The sequence below is a fragment of the Pongo pygmaeus genome, chromosome 13, assembly GCF_028885625.2.
Source record: "Pongo pygmaeus isolate AG05252 chromosome 13, NHGRI_mPonPyg2-v2.0_pri, whole genome shotgun sequence".
Classification (NCBI taxonomy): domain Eukaryota; kingdom Metazoa; phylum Chordata; class Mammalia; order Primates; family Hominidae; genus Pongo; species Pongo pygmaeus.
Genome location: NC_072386.2, coordinates 24846524 through 24864002, shown reverse-complemented (window position 1 = coordinate 24864002; position 17479 = coordinate 24846524). Strand labels below are relative to the sequence as shown.

At 42.4% G+C, this 17479-nt stretch overlaps 2 protein-coding genes across 3 annotated transcripts in view; one reads left to right on the top strand and one right to left on the bottom strand.

The window, feature by feature from the left end:
• The window catches only part of ACO1 (aconitase 1), a 71066-nt gene extending 67451 nt beyond the window's left edge, over positions 1-3615 (top strand). Inside the window, exons 20-21 of the mRNA XM_054502889.2 lie at positions 1698-1883; positions 2782-3615. Coding sequence (XP_054358864.1) covers positions 1698-1883; positions 2782-2895 — 300 coding nt within the window. The 3' untranslated portion in view covers positions 2896-3615. The remainder of the gene's footprint in view (positions 1-1697; positions 1884-2781) is intronic.
• A 4461-nt stretch (positions 3616-8076) lies between these two features.
• RIGI (RNA sensor RIG-I) overlaps positions 8077-17479 on the bottom strand; it is a 78104-nt gene continuing 68701 nt past the window's right edge. For both annotated transcript variants that reach the window (XM_054502885.2, XM_063650244.1), the window contains 2 exons: positions 12215-12358; positions 8077-10187 (listed from right to left, as the gene is read on the bottom strand). In XM_054502885.2, the coding sequence (XP_054358860.1) occupies positions 9891-10187; positions 12215-12358 (441 nt within the window). In that variant the 3' untranslated portion in view covers positions 8077-9890. The remainder of the gene's footprint in view (positions 10188-12214; positions 12359-17479) is intronic.

Below are 17479 nucleotides of genomic sequence, written 5' to 3'. Positions count from 1 at the left end.
CACCAGTCAAACGTAATTTGGTCTTTTCACATAGTCCCATGTTTCTTGGAGGCTTTGTTTGTTTCTTTTCACTCTTTTTTCTCTAATCTTTTCTTATTGCTTTATTTCATTGAGTTGATCTTCAATCTCTGATATCTTTTCTTCCACTTGATCAATTCAGCTATTGATACTTGTATATACTTCACGAAGTTCTCATGCTGTGTTTTTCAGCTCCATCAGGTCATTCGTGTTCTTCTCTAAACTGGTTATTCTAGTTAGCAATTCACCTAACCTTTTTTCAAGGTTGTTGGCTTCCTTGCATTGGGTTAGAACATGCTCCTTTAGCTTGCAGGAGTTTATTACCACCCACCTTCTGAAGCCTACTTCTGTCAATTTGTCAATCTCATTCACCGTCTAGTTTTGTTCCCTTGCTGGTGAGGAGTTGTGATCCTTTGGAGGAGAAGAGCCATTCTGGTTTTTGGAATGTTCAGCCTTTTTTTGCTGGTTTCTCCCCATCTTTATGGATTTATTTACCTTTGGTCTTTGATGTTGGTGACCTTCGGATGGGGTCTCTGAGTGGATGTCCTTTTGGTTGATGTTGATACTATTACTTTCTGTTTGTTAGTTTTCCTTCTAACAGTCAGACCCCTCTGCTGCAGGTCTGCTGGAGTTTGCCAGAGGTCCACACCAGACCCTGTTTGCCTGGGTATCACCAGCAGAGGCTGCAGAACAGCAACAATTGCTGCCTGTTCCTTCCTCTGGAAGCTTCGTCCCAGAGGGGGACCCACCAGCTGCCAGCCAGAGCTCTCCTGTATGAGATGTTTTCCAGTCAGGATACACGGGGGTCGGGGACCCACTTGAGGAGGCAGTCTGGCTTTATCAGAGCTCGAATGCTGTGCTGGGAGAACGACTACTCTCTTCAGAGCTGTCAAGCAGGGACATTTAAGTGTGCTGAAGCTGCACCCACAGCCACCCCCCTCTAGGTTCTCTGTCCCAGGGAGATGGGGGTATTATCTATAAGTGCCTGACTGGGGCTGCTGCCTTTTTTTCAGAGATGTCCTGCCCAGAGAGGAGGAATCTAGAGAGGCAGTCGGCCTTGCTGAGCTGTGGTGGGCTCCACCCAGTTCAAGACTTTGTTTACACTGTGAGGGTAAAACCACCTACTCAAGCCTCAGCAATGGCCAACGCCCCTCCCCCCACCAAGCTCGAGCATCCCAGGTCAACCTCAGACTGCTGTGCTAGCAGCAAGAATTTCAAGCCAGTGGATCTTAGCTTTCTGGGCTCGTTGTGGGTGGGACCCACCAAGCCAGGCACTGGAGGGAATCTCCTGGTCTGCTGGTTGTGAAGGCCATGGGAAAAGCGCAGTATCTGGGCCAGAGTGCACCGTTCCTCCTGGTACAGTCTCTCATGGCTTTCCTTGGCTAGGAGAGGAAGTTTCCTGACCCTTTGTGCTTCCTGGGTGAGGTGATGCCCCACCCCACTTGGGCTTGTCCTCCATGGGCTGCACCCACTGTCCAACCAGTCCCAATGAGATGAACTGGGTACCTCAGTTGGAAATGCAGAAATCACCCACCTTCTGTGTCAGTCTCACTGGGAGCTGCAGACTGGAGATGTTCCTATTCGGCCATCATGCCAGCTCTCTCACAAAGTCTTTTGTAAACCTGTGTATCCAAAGAAAAGATTGGAACTCTGTCTAAGCTACTGTCTTTATTCCTCAGGGAATCAAAGCTGTCCTGGCTGAGAGCTATGAGCGCATTCACCGCAGTAACCTGGTTGGGATGGGGGTGATCCCACTTGAATATCTCCCTGGTGAGAATGCAGATGCCCTGGGGCTCACAGGGCAAGAACGATACACTATCATTATTCCAGAAAACCTCAAACCACGAATGAAAGTCCAGGTCAAGGTAAGCTGGAGCCTCTCTATGCCAGGCCCTGTCAAAAGGGGCCCCCTTGTTTGTAACCAATCTTGTTAGAAGGAAATTAGTGAGGTTTAGAAGGCAAAAAATATCACTCATTAGGACTGCATTAGACTTAGGAGGCCTACTAGCATCTTTTCTACCTGCCTTCACAACATAGGATGATGCCTATGGATTTATTAATTTCTCTGTTTATTCAGAGTTATCCTCAGTTCCATTCTTACCTCCCACCCCCTACTGTACCCTGTTCCCGGTCTCTTGTGATGAGAGCTCAGGGATGTGACATTTCACTATAAAAATGTGAGCAACAGATATACTCACCCCTCCCTAAGCCTGCCCATAGGCACTAGGCTTTGATTAGCCCAAGAGTGAAAATGATAGATCCCTAGGCAAGGAAAAGATAAAGTGCCCAGCACCAGGTCCCAGGGGGGATTCGGTGCCCCAGGCAAAGGCAGTGCAAAAGTCTGTGTCTCAGATAAGCAGATGGGCCAGCTGCCTAAGGGACAACCTTAATGAAATCTCTGCTGATTGGATACTTCTGTCCACAGGGAGCCCCCACAGGTTTAGAACATATCACCCCAATGTCATTAATAGCTACTGCCCTGAGAAGCTATTTCTAGTTCTTAGATGCCTCTCACCCCCATCATTTACAGTCTGCAGTGATTCTCAAACTGTAATGGGCAAAGCAGCCTCCCAGGGATCTTGCTGAAATGCATCTTCTGATTTAGCGGGTCTGGGCTGGGGCCAGCAGCCTTGCCTGTCCCCATGTGCTGCTAGTGTTGCTGAAGTGTGGACCACACCTGAGGGGCAGGCTGGGCAGAATTTCCTCTGAGCAGAGCTGTCTCACTGCCTCCCTCAGTGATTCTTCTGTTTCTTTGTGCCACAGCTGGATACTGGAAAGACCTGCGAGGCTGTCATGAGGTTTGACACTGACGTGGAGCTCACTTATTTCCTCAACGGGGGCATCCTCAACTACATGATCCGCAAGATGGCCAAGTAGGAGACCTGCACTAGGTGCTGCACCCAGGGAGGAAGCCGCACCACCAGCCAGCCCAGGCCCTGGTGGAGAGGCCTCCCCGGCTGCCTCTGGGAGGGGTGCTGCCTTGTAGATGGAGCAAGTGAGCACCGAGGGTTTGGTGCCAATCCTGCAGGCACAAAACCAGAAGTTTCTACATTCTCTATTTTTGTGAATCTTCCGGTTTTCCAGAATTTCGAAGCTAGAATGGTGGGAATGTCAGTAGTGCCAGAAAGAGAACCAAGCTTGTCCTTAAAGTTACTGATCACAGGACATTGATTTTTCACTGTTTCCTATTAATCTTCAGCTGAACACAAGCAGACCTTCTCAGGAGGTGTCTCCTACCCTGTTCTTGTTCCTCTTACCCTCTGCTCAATGAAACCTTTCTCTTGAGGGTCATTTTCTTTTCTATATTATACCAGTGTTAACTGACGTAGATAGATAAGAACTTTACACACTTCAAATCAGAGCAGTGATTCTCTCTTCTCTCCCCTTTTCCTTCAGAGTGAATCATCCAGACTCCTCATGGACAGGTCAGGTGTTAAACTTTTTTTGATTATGTACTTTTTGATAGATCCACATAAAAAGAAATGTGAAGTTTTCTTTTACTATCTTTTCATTTATCAAGCAGAGACCTTTGTTGGGAGGCGGTTTGGGAGAACACATTTCTAATTTGAATGAAATGAAATCTATTTTCAATGAAAACTTGTTGACTTTGAGTTTTGCTGTGTTTGTGGCTAGAGTTTTGGGATATTTAGTACAGAGTGAATCTCAGACCATATCATTAGGAAGCCTGAATAACCTTCATATTCTCCCATTTTTACAACTCTATCGGAACTGTACAGGTATAATGGAAATGTTTAGGAACCATTATGCTCACTCTTCCCTGTTTGGGAGCAGACAAGAAGGAAGAGTAGCCTGGTAGCAGTAGCAATGATATAAGTAGGTAAGGAAAAGCAGATAAGCTTCAGGACACTAAAAACCAATTATCTGCTCATTTTTACCCCTGTAGTCATTTCTGGGCATGTCTTAGTTTGCTTGGGTTGCTATAATGTAATGCCACAGACTGAATGGCTGAAAGAACAGAAATGTATTTTCTCACAGTTATGGAGGCTGGAATTCTGAGCTCAAAGTTCTAGCCACTTCATTTTCTGGTGAGGACACTCTTCCTAGCTTACAGATGGCCACCTTCTTGCTTGTTTTCACATGGCATTTCTTTGGTATGTGCCTGGTGGGGGAGAGAGAAAATAGGCTCTCTCGTGTCTCTTCTTACAGCAACACTAATTGTATTGGATCAGGATCCCACTCTCAGGGAGACCCAGGAAAGCTGGTGGTATAACTTGGTTCAAGTCCAAATGCCTGAGAACCTGGGGAGGGGCATGGGGAATGCTGGTACAAGTACCAGAGTCTGAATGCCTGAGAATCAGCAGCAGCTGTGACGTTCAAGGACAGGAGGGCAGGATCTTTAAAAATTCGTTCCAATGTCAACCTTAGCACTCAGGGGATATGGCCTGGTCATCAGAACGTCTGGAATCTAATCCACTTTCTACTTCTCACCAGATGAGGGATCAAGACAGGTTATTTAGCATCCCTGCACTTGCAGTCCTGGGGATCTTATTTATATTCATTAAAAAAAAAAAAAAATTACAAACAGCCAGGCGCAGTGGCTCACGCCTATAACTCCAGCACTTTGGGAGGCTGAGGTGGGTAGATCACCTGAGGTCAGGAGTTCTAGACCAGCCTGGTCAACATGGTGAAACCCCGTCTCTACTAAAAATACAAAAATTAGCCAGGTGTGGTGTCGTGTGCCTGTAATCCCAGCTACACAGGAGGCTGAGGCAGGAGAATTGCTTGAACCCGGGATGCGGATGCAGAGGCTGCAGTGAGCCGAGATCATGCCATTGCACTCCAGCCTGGGCTACAAGAGCAAAACTCCGTCTCAAAAAAAAAAAAAAAAAAAATTACAAACAGAACTCCATTATACAAAAAAGCCTGTGATCCTCAAGTTAGGATCAGTCCTAGAATAAAAACACTAAGAATGGCTGAGAAAACAGACCTCCACCCTCTTAGCTCTCCATTACTGAGCAGCTGGGGAGCGGTCTTGCTCCCCACATCCAGTGGCTCCTGTGGTCTGAATTTTTGTATCCTCCCCAAAATTCATGTGGTGAAACCTTAACCCCCCAGGGTAATGGTAATAGAAGCTGGGGCCTTTGGAAGGTGATTAGATCATGGGGGTAGTGCCTTTTAAAAGAGGCTCAAGATAGAGACCCCCTCATTTCTTCTGCCATGGGAGAACACAGCAAGAAGGCACCATCCGTGAACCAGAAAGTGGGTTCTCACCAGATACTGAATCTGCCAGTGCCTTGAACCTAGACTTTCCAGCCAACTCTGAGAAATTTCTATTGTTTATAAGCTACCCAGTTGGTAGTTACAGCAGCCCAACCAAAGACTGTGGTTATGAGGAAACACATTATTGTGGCTAGACTAATGGAACTGGGTCCCTTACCTCCAAGTACACTCTCTGTCCTTTTCGGTAAAAATATCTTCGCCAGGCACAGTGGCTCATGCCTATAATCCCAACACTTTGGGAGGCTGAGGCTGGAGCGTTGCTTGAGCCCAGAAGTTTGAGATCAGCCTGGGCAACACTCTACACACACACACAAAAAATAAATAAATAAAATAAATCAGCCAGGTGTGCACCTGTGGTCCCAGCTGTTCAGGAGGCTGAGGTGGGAGGATCACTTGAGCCTGGGAGGTCGAAGCTGTGATTGCTCCACTGCACTCCAGCCTGGGCAACAGAGTGAGACCCTATCAATCACCCCCCGCAAAAAAAAAAAAAAAAAGTATCTTGGCCAGTGTCTCAACCTTGCCCACTAACAAGCCTAAATAAACCAACTTCTTTTACCTGGTTCTTTAAGGGCTGGTCGTCTTACTATCCAAATTAAAAATATGCTGTTCTCCCTCCCATATTCTTTGGGAATGAAGATCCCCATGTTTGTTTGGATAGTTTTCCAAATTCATTACTGCCTGATCCCTCCTAGGGAAAAAGGCATTCCTGGCATCCACAGCAAGCTAAGAGTTAATATTTTTAATATAGCAAATAAGGACGAGGGATGCCCTTCGTGTGTATTTACACACCAGATTTTTATGGTACATAGGGAGTAATCTAGGGGAAAGATATATTAGGCATGAATCTTAGCTGTGGTAGAAGCACAACTCAAATTAGCTTAAGGAAAAAAAAAAAAAGCTGGCTCATAGAACTTGAGGAACAGTGGTGGCCATGACTATGGGCTTGATTGGATCTAGTGACTCAAGATCCCTTCCATTTGCCCCTCCAACCACCCCCCATCCCTCCACCAATCATACCTTCTGTTGGCCTCTGCAGTAGAGTGGCCTCTTCTGGGCCCTTCCACATGCCAGGGGATATGGCCACAAGCAGTTCTGGGGCAACCATTAATAATTTGTGATCTTAGAGATTTGTCTCCCAGTATTCCCTAGGGCAAAAATATTGGGAGTTCCTAGTCACCTCAATGAAGAACCTTATTTTTGGCAGTTTCCCTTTCACGGCTCTAAAAGGACTGTGGAGTAATGCACGGGGTTATGTAGGAGCAATGCAGAGCCACTTTTGAAAAACAGTAGCCAAGGTTCTACTGGCTGCCTTCTTAGGACATTATCAAATATCATAAACACAAGAATATAAAACACCCAGCCAGTTTGTGTTCACCCAGACAGTGTCATTATCATGAACAAAGATTATATAACGATAGCTGATATTAAGTTTTAAAAGTTGACATCCCAAGAGTGAATCCTACTTACTCAGTACAGATTTGCTGAATGAAATTCGTAGTTATTTTATGGCATAATGAAACAGAGGCGTTCCAGGCATGTACCTGCCAAATTTGGTTCTGGTTGTCTTATCGTATGCAGGCTGGATACCTGCTACTGTGCTTCTACAGGATGTTAACAGTGTCCCCTGAGTAAAACAGTCCCAGGGTCAGTACATTTGGGAACCAGTGAGTTAAATGGGTTTTATCACTGCAGAACAGACACAAGAACAATGTGTGCTGTAAGTCACTGTTTGCAGGGAAGGTGGCAGCAAATGGCACAGAAACCCACCTGACCACAGAGTGCTTTCTTCTGGGCGTCTCACGCACTGTGCTCCACAGGATGCTCTTGAGAAACATTGAGCTATGGTTGGTCTGTTGTTTGAAATTCAAATAATAATGAATCCATTTTAAGGACAGGAATTGGTTTACTGACCTTGATGTTGAGATGACTCTTCATTTCAGGGTGAAAATATCACAGCATCAGCACAGGCCAGGACCACAGCGATAACAAGGTGGTAGTTGTGTAACAGGTTGTGTCTGAACCGCAGGAGCTTCAAAACGTACACGGCTGGACACCCTGCCAGGATGTTCTAATGGGGCTGGGCATGTGTCCATGAAAAAGACTCCCCAGTTGTTTCTAAAATGTGGCCTTTGTTCTAGAAATGCAATGACCAGCATTTGGGAGTCAGTCAAAAGATCCACTTCCTAAAAGCCTACCTGCTCATTTCTTTCATTCAATACATATTAACCAAGTGCCTACTTTGTTTGAGTCCATGCCTGGCAATGACATTATTCCATTAAAAGTCAAACAAGGAAATGCTAAGTTCTCCTTATTTCACTTCAGTCTGCCTGCCTCAGTTGGCTGAATAGGGCTATGCACCTTCATCCAAATTGAATCATTTACATACTTAAAAGAACTTTTCTTGGCCAGGCATGGTGACTCACGCCTGTAATCCCAACACTGTGGGAGGCTGAGGCAAGTGGATCACTTGAGGTCAGGAGTTCAAGACCAGCCTGGCCAACATGGTGAAACCCCGACTCTACTAAAAATTAAAAAAATTAGCCGGATGTGGTGGTGGGTGCCTGTACCCAGCTACATGGGAGGCTGAGGCAAGAGAATCACTTGAACCTAGAAGGCAGAGGTTGCAGTGAGCCGAGATCACACCACTACACTCAAACCTGGGCAACAGAGTGAGACTCCATCTCAGAAAAAAAAAATAATAACTTTTATCTTATTAAATCTATTTCTAGTAGATGTTTTACACATCCTATTGGAGTTCTTAAACAATAGTGTATTAGTCCATTTTCACACTGCTATAAAGAACTGCTTGAGACTGGGTCATTTATAAAGAAAAGAGGTTTAATAGACTCACAGTTCCACATGGCTGAGGAGGCCTCAGGAAACTTACAATCATGGCAGAAGGGGAAGCAGGCACGTCTTACATGGCAGCAGATGAGAGAGAGTGTGTGTAAAGGAGGAATTGTCAAACACTTATAAAACCATCAGATCTCATGAGAACTAACTCATTATGCCAAGAACAGCATGGGGACAACTGCCCCCGTGATCCAATCACCTCCCATCAGGTCCCTCCCTTGACACATGGGGATTATAATTCAAGATGAGATTTGGGTGGGGACAGAGCCAAACCATATCAAATAGCAATCAAAAAAAAAATCACATAAGAAAAGACACTCTTAATAAAATACAAATGGAAAATGAAAAAAAACCAACTCATAAACTTGGTTTAAATAATCCATTTGTATTGGGTCTTAGTAAGAATACTACTACTAGTAACTATTATCAAGCAACTACTGTGTCATGTACTTTTCACACATTCTTTTAATTAAAAACTCTCCACTAACCCTTACAGTTCAGTATTATCCTTGTTTTACAGATGAAGAAAAGCCAAAGAGAAGTTATATAACTGGCAAGTTTCTCTGGCTCCCCGCCTGCACCACTGCTCACCAGATTGCATGGAGAGGGAGGCAGCTGTAACACCTCATCCCGCTGATCTCCAGGAACTCAGATACTTGTTTCCATGTCCAGAAAACCGCAAACTAAGCTCTTTGAAGCATCAGCAAACCTGGCTAAGTGACATGTGAATGCCATTTGGATACATATTCTAATCTTTCAAGTAGAAAGGACAGTCAGACTGCCTCATCTGTAACATCCAAGGAATCTGAGAACAGACATTCAGTCCAGGTGTTGAACATCAACATCATTATAGGAAAATGGTCAAAGAGAACAATGGCACACGTTAAGAGAACATATTAATAGGGCAAGATATATAGTAAACTAAGTTTTCAAGAAGTATTTTATCATTTTTATGCTCACTGCTAAAAGCTGTCCACTGTAGAGTGGACACACATTGCTACATACAGCAACTCTACAGTGGACAGCTTTTAGTAGTAAGCATAAAAATGGCTTTATGTTCTCATGTTCTCTGTGTAGCCATACCACACGTTGCTACACGGGACATGAGTACATGTAACCATTACATATACATACCTGTATGTATGTATATTAGTTACATATACATATGTACAGTATATACATGTATATATATTGAACCCTTGGAAGGGATCAGCAAAGAGGAGGACTCAATAAAAAAGACTAGACTAGAACTAGAAGAGAGAGAAGCCCAGGGAGAGTTTCAAGAAGAGTGCTCAACAGGGCCAAATGCGCAGAGGTCAAATAGAAGGTTAAAAAGTGCCCAGTGGATTTGGCAACCAGAGTCACTGGTAACCTTCAAAAGAACAATTTCAGTAGATTGTTAAGGGCAAAAGCCAGTTTACAGTAGGTTAAGGAGAGAAAGGGAGATAAAAATTCCCAACATTTCATTCATTCATCTATCCCAGTGTGTACAGAGTGATTACTGTGTGTTTGTTGGCAGTTGACTCTAAAAAAAAGGCTAGAAATGAGGCTTTTAAATTTTTCCCAAGTACTATGAGCTCTGTTGGCCTACAAAATATTCAGTGCTGTGATTCACTCATTTGTGCTTTGCATATATAATATAGTACAAACTGCTAAAGATATTTTTTAAAAATATATTTTCACAGGGGTACAAGCGATCCATGATTATACCCACTATGTTTGATTCTTCTCCACTCAAAGTTACTCATTCCCTGTAGCTGAAGATTGAGGCCCTGATATCATTTGGACATTTCTGCTGGATCAAATGGTATCTTCTCAAAATGAAAGTCCTTCCACTTCGAGTACAGTGTCTGAACTCCAGTTGCAATATCCTCCACCACAAAACTTTCAATTTTTATAACTGGAATCTCAAATGTCTTGTACTTCACATGGATTCCCCAGTCATGGCTGCAGTTCTGTCGGGCACAGAATATCTTTGCTCTTTTTTCAAAACTTGAAAACTTGTTTGGCTTGGGATGTGGTCTACTCACAAAGCATTCCTTAAAAGCATCTCCAAGCACAGTGTAATGGCATTCCTACAGATGAAGGGATGGAATAACACACAAAAGAGAACATTAGAATCAGTACATAATTGTGATTTAAAAAAAAAAAAAAGAAAAGAAAACCACACAATAATCTGAGACGAAGAACAGGTGGGTCTCACTTATTTTACAATTGGAGGAAAAAAAAATATGGATTCACCCAAAGTCCAGAGGAGGATCCATGCACCTGACTCCCCTCTACAGGCAGGGTGGGGTTGCAAGTGAGGACACTGGGCACCTCATAAAGAAGAAGATTAAGAAGGTTCCAGGTAACCCAGCTTCTGAAGGTAGATACTAATTATTCAAAAACAGAAGCGATGTTTGCTGAAAAGTTGTGAAGCTGAAGTTCACCAGTGGCCCTGGCAGGCACAATCCAAAGGATACAGGGAAAACAACCAAGGTCAAGATTCAATTGAAGGTGGTCAGGGACTAATGTGTCCACAGGCCCCACCTAGAGTCAACTTTAGAGTAAACGGCTCAGAAACAAATGCAGATCCAACATACTATTCCCTCAGGAAAACATAGGGTCTAAAAGGGCCATTTTTAGTAGACTAATCACCCAAATTGGAGCTGAAAGGACCTTTTACAGGTAAAGAAGCAGACTTAGAAAGGTAAGGGAACTTAGCAATATAACTCCTAATAGGCTTTTTGCCCAAACAGCTGAGCTGATGAGAGATTTCTGCTTTCTGAAGATGAACGGAACACCCTGAAGTAATAACTCTTCATCTGAGCCAGCCCAGCCCCTCCACTGTGCCCCCCATGCAAGAGTTATACCCCACATTTCTCTTTGGAGATTTTTCTAACCCTTTCTCTGAAAGTTTTAAGAAAAAAATATAAGGCTGCAATAGAAGGCTAATCTGCAGATGTCACATTTTACAAATAAGGAGATATTTTGTTTTCATTATAAAAGTGATCCATAGCCCAAAAGGAATGTTTGGAAAACATAAAGTAGTAGGAAAAGAGAAAAAAAATCATGGACCCTCTCCACCAAAATATTAATACATTTTGGTATAGTTCCCCTAGCCTTTGTTTGTCTGTAGAAAGGTAGGTTTTTTGACTTTTTCTCTTGACAGTGACAATGGTATTTGCTGCTGTTGTTTCACACAGCTATAAAGTAGCATCTTTACAATTTTGTGTTCTGGTTACTTTTTTCCATATTACCATTAGTTTGTAAGCAGTTTTTCATTATACTACATAAACTTCATAACATTATACTACATAAACTTCATAATTTTTTAAAATAAACTTTACTTTGGAACAATTTTAGATTTACTTTGGAACAATTTCAGATTTACTTTGGAACAATTTTACATTTAAAGAAAAATTGCAAAGACATCCCAGAAAATTTCTGCATACCCTTTACCCAGTTTCCCCAAATGCTAACATCTCATATACCACAGCACATTTGTCAAAACCAAGATATTAACATGAATACATTACTATTATGTAAACTACAGATTTTACCACTCTTTCTCCAGTTGTATCCTTTATCTGTTCCAGGAACTAATCCAGGACACTTCATTGCATTTAGCATGACTTTTTTTTTTTTTTTTTTTTGTGAGATAGAGTCTTGCTCTGTCACCCAGGCTGGAGTGCAGTGGCGCGATATCAGCTCACTGCAACCTCTGCCTCCCGGTTCAAGCAATTCTCCTGCCTCAGCCTCCCGAGTAGCTAAGATTACAGCCACCTGCCATGACGCCCAGCTAATTTTTGTATTTTTAGTAGAGACGGGGTTTCACCATGTTGGCCGGGGCTGGTCTCGAACTCCTGACCTCGTGATTCACCCACCTTGGCCTCCCAAAGTGTTTGGATTACAGGCATGAGCCACTATGCCTGGCCAAAAACTATTTATTATTGAACATTTAATATTTCTTTTTCACTTCTTAGCTTTTTTTTAAATACACAGATCATGGCCACAATAACAATGGAAATAATAGTAGTTTTACTATAAATATTTCACCAACAGTAAGCTGTAGCTAGTGCTAAAACATGACCAGGCACTTTGTAAAAAGGCAGCTTACCTCTATCACTCTTATGTCAGCTGTGTAACATGCCAAGGCTTTGCACTTTCTGCAGAGCAGTTTTTTATTTTCCTTATCAGGTACAGGTTTTGGTTTTTCTTGACTATCTCTGATGAATTTTTCATGAGTCTGTATATGCAGAATCTAATGCAAAAAGAAAGACCGCAAATGTAATCTGAGTATAACATATATAGCAAGAAACAGGCACAGATATAGACATACATATACATGCACGCACATATATAATCATTCATATACAACTTCCATGAACATATGGTACCTGACTTTGTAAAATCACAGATTTTATTGGTTCTCCTAACTTAGTATTAGTCAATGCTTAATTGTGGCCTGCAATTAGTCTTTCAATTTCTTCATCAAAAATGCTCATAGAAGCACTAAACATGTCCATAGAATAGTCATATGAACTATGCTTTCTACTTTAGTGTTTGGCAAAACTTGGGAAAAAAAAAACCTGTACCAGATACACAATATGCGCTGTTTCAGGCATAATTATATCCATTTGCAGGCACAAACTCAATGAGTGATACAACAGGCAGAAGAGCCCCTGATATGGTTTGGCTGTGTCCTCACCCAAATCTCAAGTTGAATTGTATCTTACGGAATTCCCAGGTATTATGGGAGGGACCCAGGGGGAGGTAATTGAATCATGGGGGGCCAGTCTTTCCTGTGCTATTCTTATGATAGTGATTAAGTCTCACAAGACCTGATGGGTTTATCAGGGGTTTCCACTTTGGCTTCTTCCTCCTTTTTCTCTTGCCGCTGCCATGTAAGAAGTGCCTTCTGCCTCCCTCCATGATTCTGAGGCCTCCCCAGCCATGTGGAACTGTAAGTCCAATTAAACCTCTTTGTTTTCCCAATCTCGGGTATGTCTTTGTCAGTGGCATGAAAACTGACTAATACAGCCCCCAACATCTAAAACCTTTTTTCTCTCTCCCCTTCAGCCACAGGGAATATTGTTGCATATGTATAGTATGATTGTATTCTAATTCAAAATCTAGGCCTTGGCTAAGAACATGGTCCAACTTAGAACCATGAACATGATATTATAAAACTCTTCATACCAATAAACAAAGATCTCAAACTGAATGAAAAAAAAAAAAAAGACAATCATAGATGCCAACACTGAGAAGAGAAAGATTTTAAAGCACCTAATAAAGATGCTTCGATGGGCAATTATAAATACTTTTGAAACATAAAGAGAAAACATAAAGGCTCAACAATGAAATAGAAGACATAAACTTTGGAACTGAAAGATACAACCAAAATAAAAAGTTCAATGGATGGGCTTTCCATAGCAGAATGGAAGGGACAAAGAAAAGAGTCAGTGAACTGAAAGAACAACAGAAATTACCCAATCTGAACAACAAAAAAATACACTGGGAAAAAAAAAGCAAAGTCTCAAGGACCCGTAGGACTATAAAAAATGATGTCATGGCACTGGAGTTCTGCAAGGAGAGAAGAAAGAGCAGGGCTTAAAAAGTATTCACAGAAATGACCTCCAAATATATCCCAAATTTAACAAGCTACATCAACCAAGATTCAAGAAGCTGAACAAGCTCCAAACATGATAAGCCCCTTCAAAAAAACACTCTAAGACACATTATAATTAAATTTATGAAAACTGAAGAAAAAATCTTGAAAGCAGCCAGAAAAAAAAAAAAAGACACCTTACCCATAGGGGGAAATCAGTCTGAATAACAGGAGATTTGTCATTAGAAACAATGGAGGCTACCTGGAAGTGGCACAATATTTTTTAAATGCTGAGAGAAAAGAACAGTCCACCCCAGAACCCTAGACTCAGCAAAATGCCACCTTCAAAAATAAAGGAGAAATGAAGACATTCTTAGATGAAGGAACACTGAGAATCTGTCATCAGCAGATTTACCCTAAAAGAATGGCTAAAAGAAGTTTTCTAAACAGGAAATGATAAAAGGAACCCTGAAGCATCATGAAGGAAGAAAGAACACACTGATTTCCTCCATGTCTTCTATGGAAGATTCTGTCCGTCCCACTGGTTTATGGTTTATGGTGGCGCCTCTCCATATCAGATTATTCTTTCACGTGTCCCAGGTGGATCCAGACAGCCTAGGTGCAAATAGTGTCCCTATCACTTAGCAGCTATGTGATTTTGGGCAAGTGCCTTGTTTCTTTACATACAAAATGGGACAACAGCATCTGCTTCATGGACTGTCAAGAGATAACATGAGTTTATGACTGCTCAGGCCTGCCCAGCACAGGGTAAATGCCCATCACCGTTGCCTCCCTGTTAGGCTAGTCTTATGCTAAGAGCCATGAAAAATGTTAATGGGGTGGCTTGTAGTTTTGTATTGATAAGGCAATCTCCATTCATTAGGGATTGCCTCATCAATATGAAACTACTAGCTGCCCCCATTTTTATTTTTCTAGAAATATAGCTATTTTCATCTATTATTTTATATAAACTCTAGAACCATTTTATCAAGTTAAAAGTATCATTTATGCTTTCAATATGGTTTGTGACACGTGAATAAGCGAATTTGGGGCGAATGCACATGTTTAAAATATTCAGTCATTCCACTCAAGAGCATGGCATTTCTTTTAATATCTCCCAGTAAAATTTTTTTATTTGTCCTCATTTCTGCTTCAGACTTTTCTGATTAGGCTGGTAGATGTAATGGTGAAACAGATGGGCTCTACCAACTCTACCATGAACTAGCTGTGTCATCTACTGGCACTGAAGCTATTCAAGTCTCAGTTTCCTGCCTATAAAATGACATAGGAGGCACTACTGTATGGATTGCTGTAAAGCCTATTGATGTAAGTAAAGCATTTGCAGGGACTGTTGGAGAGTCAGTGTTCTACATGCATGAGCTGCAGTTATTGTCACTGCGAATGGAAATCACCCTCCCCTTATATCTTTTAATTAGTTACTGATCATACATAGGTAATATATTGATTACCATACCACTTCAAATTCAAATTTGCTTTATATAAAAAAAAATTTAGATCTAGTTGTTTTTTTTTTTTGAGACAGAGTCTCATTTTGTCACCCAGGCTGGAGTGCAGTGGCACAATCTCAGCTCACTGCAACTTCCAACTCCTGGGTTCAAATGATTCTCCTGCCTTAGCCTCCCAAGTAGCTGGGATTACAGGCAGGTGCCACCACATCCAGCTAATTTTTGTATTTTTAGTAGAGATGGGGTTTCACCATGTTGGCCAGCCTGGTCTTGAACTCCTGACCTCAGGTTATCCACCCACCTCAGCCTCCCAAAGTGCTGGTATTACACGTGTAAGCTACCACACCAGGCTTCCTTTCCCCCACTCCCCCTTTTTGAGATAGATTCCTACTATGTTGCCCTGGCTAGACTTGAACTCTTGGGCTTAAATGATCCTCCCATGTAGCTGGGGCAATAGGCGTGAGCCATCATGCCCAGCTAGACCTAGAATGTTTTGATTTAAAAAACCAAATATACTGGCTGGGCACGGTAGCTCACGCCTGTAATCCCAGCACTTTGGGAGGCCGAGGCTGGCATATCACTTGAGTCCAGAGTTCAAGACCAGCCTGGGCGACATAGCAAAGCCCTATCTCTACTAAAAATACAAAAATTAGTGATGCGTGGTGGCGCACACCTGTAGTCCTAGCTACTTGTGAGGCTGAGATTGCAGTGAGCCAATATCACACCACTGCACTCCAGCCTGGGCGATAGTGTGAGACCCTGTCTCAAAAAAATAAATAAGAAATAAATAATTAAAAAATTAAAAACCAAATATAATTTCCCCTTCCCCACTTCTTGGCCCCACCCCACCTGAAATAATCTTCATTATTTTTGTAAAAATAAAGGGTGTCCACGCCTCCTGTTTTTAATCCAATTTTTCAGTTGTAAAACTGTTACATTATATGTATTTATCCCATTATTTCCTTTGGACAAATTTCTAGAATTGAAATCCCTGGGCTACATGATACACATTTTCCTATGAGCAATTTTAATTTTCTTTTTTAATTTCTTTTTTCAGATACGGTTCTAATCACTACTTAAGCAGAATAGAGGTTACCAGCAAAGAAGGTGAAAATATAACCTTGCCTTTCAGGCATCCAACTTTTTAAAAAAATTCACTTATAATGGTATTCAATTATATACTGAAATTCAATTAAATACTAATAATCTCAAATATTTTAAGTGTTACTCTAGGCAATAGGTATAAATCCTAATAAGTTAAAACTATTACGGCTATACTTAAAACTAAGTAAAAAATCAATAACTGGGTAAAGAGGCTCAACCAATCATAAGTTAAGTCTATGGCATACTGACCTTCACCCATGCAACCTGTGGCTAAAGAAGCAGCCTAGCTCCACACACTGAGGTGGAGAAAAGCAAACTATCTTAATTATGTGTAGTCATGGGTACGCATGTTGGAAGTTCTTTGTTCAAAATGAACTTTCACCCCATCTTTATTCTCTGCTCCATGAGGAAAGAAAAACAGCTTCCTCATTTTGATTTCAAATAAACCTTCACAACCACAACTGTCATATCCTTCATCCCTTATTCCTCCAGAATGAAACACCACCAAATCCTGAAGCATCCACCATGGAAATCAGTTCTTGGATACCTCTGGGCTGTCTACATGTTAAGATGGCTGCAGAGTGACCAGAGAATTCTGGGACGGGGGATGGGGAGTGCTCTAGTGACAGCAGGCCACACACAGACAATGGACAGTATAGCTGGGGCGCTGGGGAAGAAAGCAGTCTCCCAGTACTCTGCTCATCCCTCTCCCTTTCCTGTTCTTGCAGATTGCCCTAAAGAGCTCCAAGCTTTTGCCCTCTGTTCTGCAGAGTTCCTTCCTTCCATTAAAACCCATATACAGGGACCAGGATGCTCAAACCCAAACCCCAAACCCTTATCAAAGCACCCACAAAAGGGGGGCTCACCCCTAGAACCATAATTCCCTTTAGTTTTAAGAATATAAGATTTTCCCTACCTTGTTATACTTTTACTAAGGCTTTTTTTGTTTGTTTTTTTGAGACAGAGTCTTACTCTGTTGCCCAGGCTGGAGTGCAGTGGCGCGATCTCGGCTCACTGCAAGCTCTGCCTCCCGGGTTCACGCCATTCTCCTGCCTCAGCCTCCCGAGTAGCTGGGACTACAGGCGCCCGTCACCACGCCTGGCTAATTTTTTGTATTTTTAGTAGAGACGGGGTTTCACCGTGGTCTCAACCTCCTGACCTCGTGATCCACCCGCCTCGGCCTCCCAAAGTGCTGGGATTACAG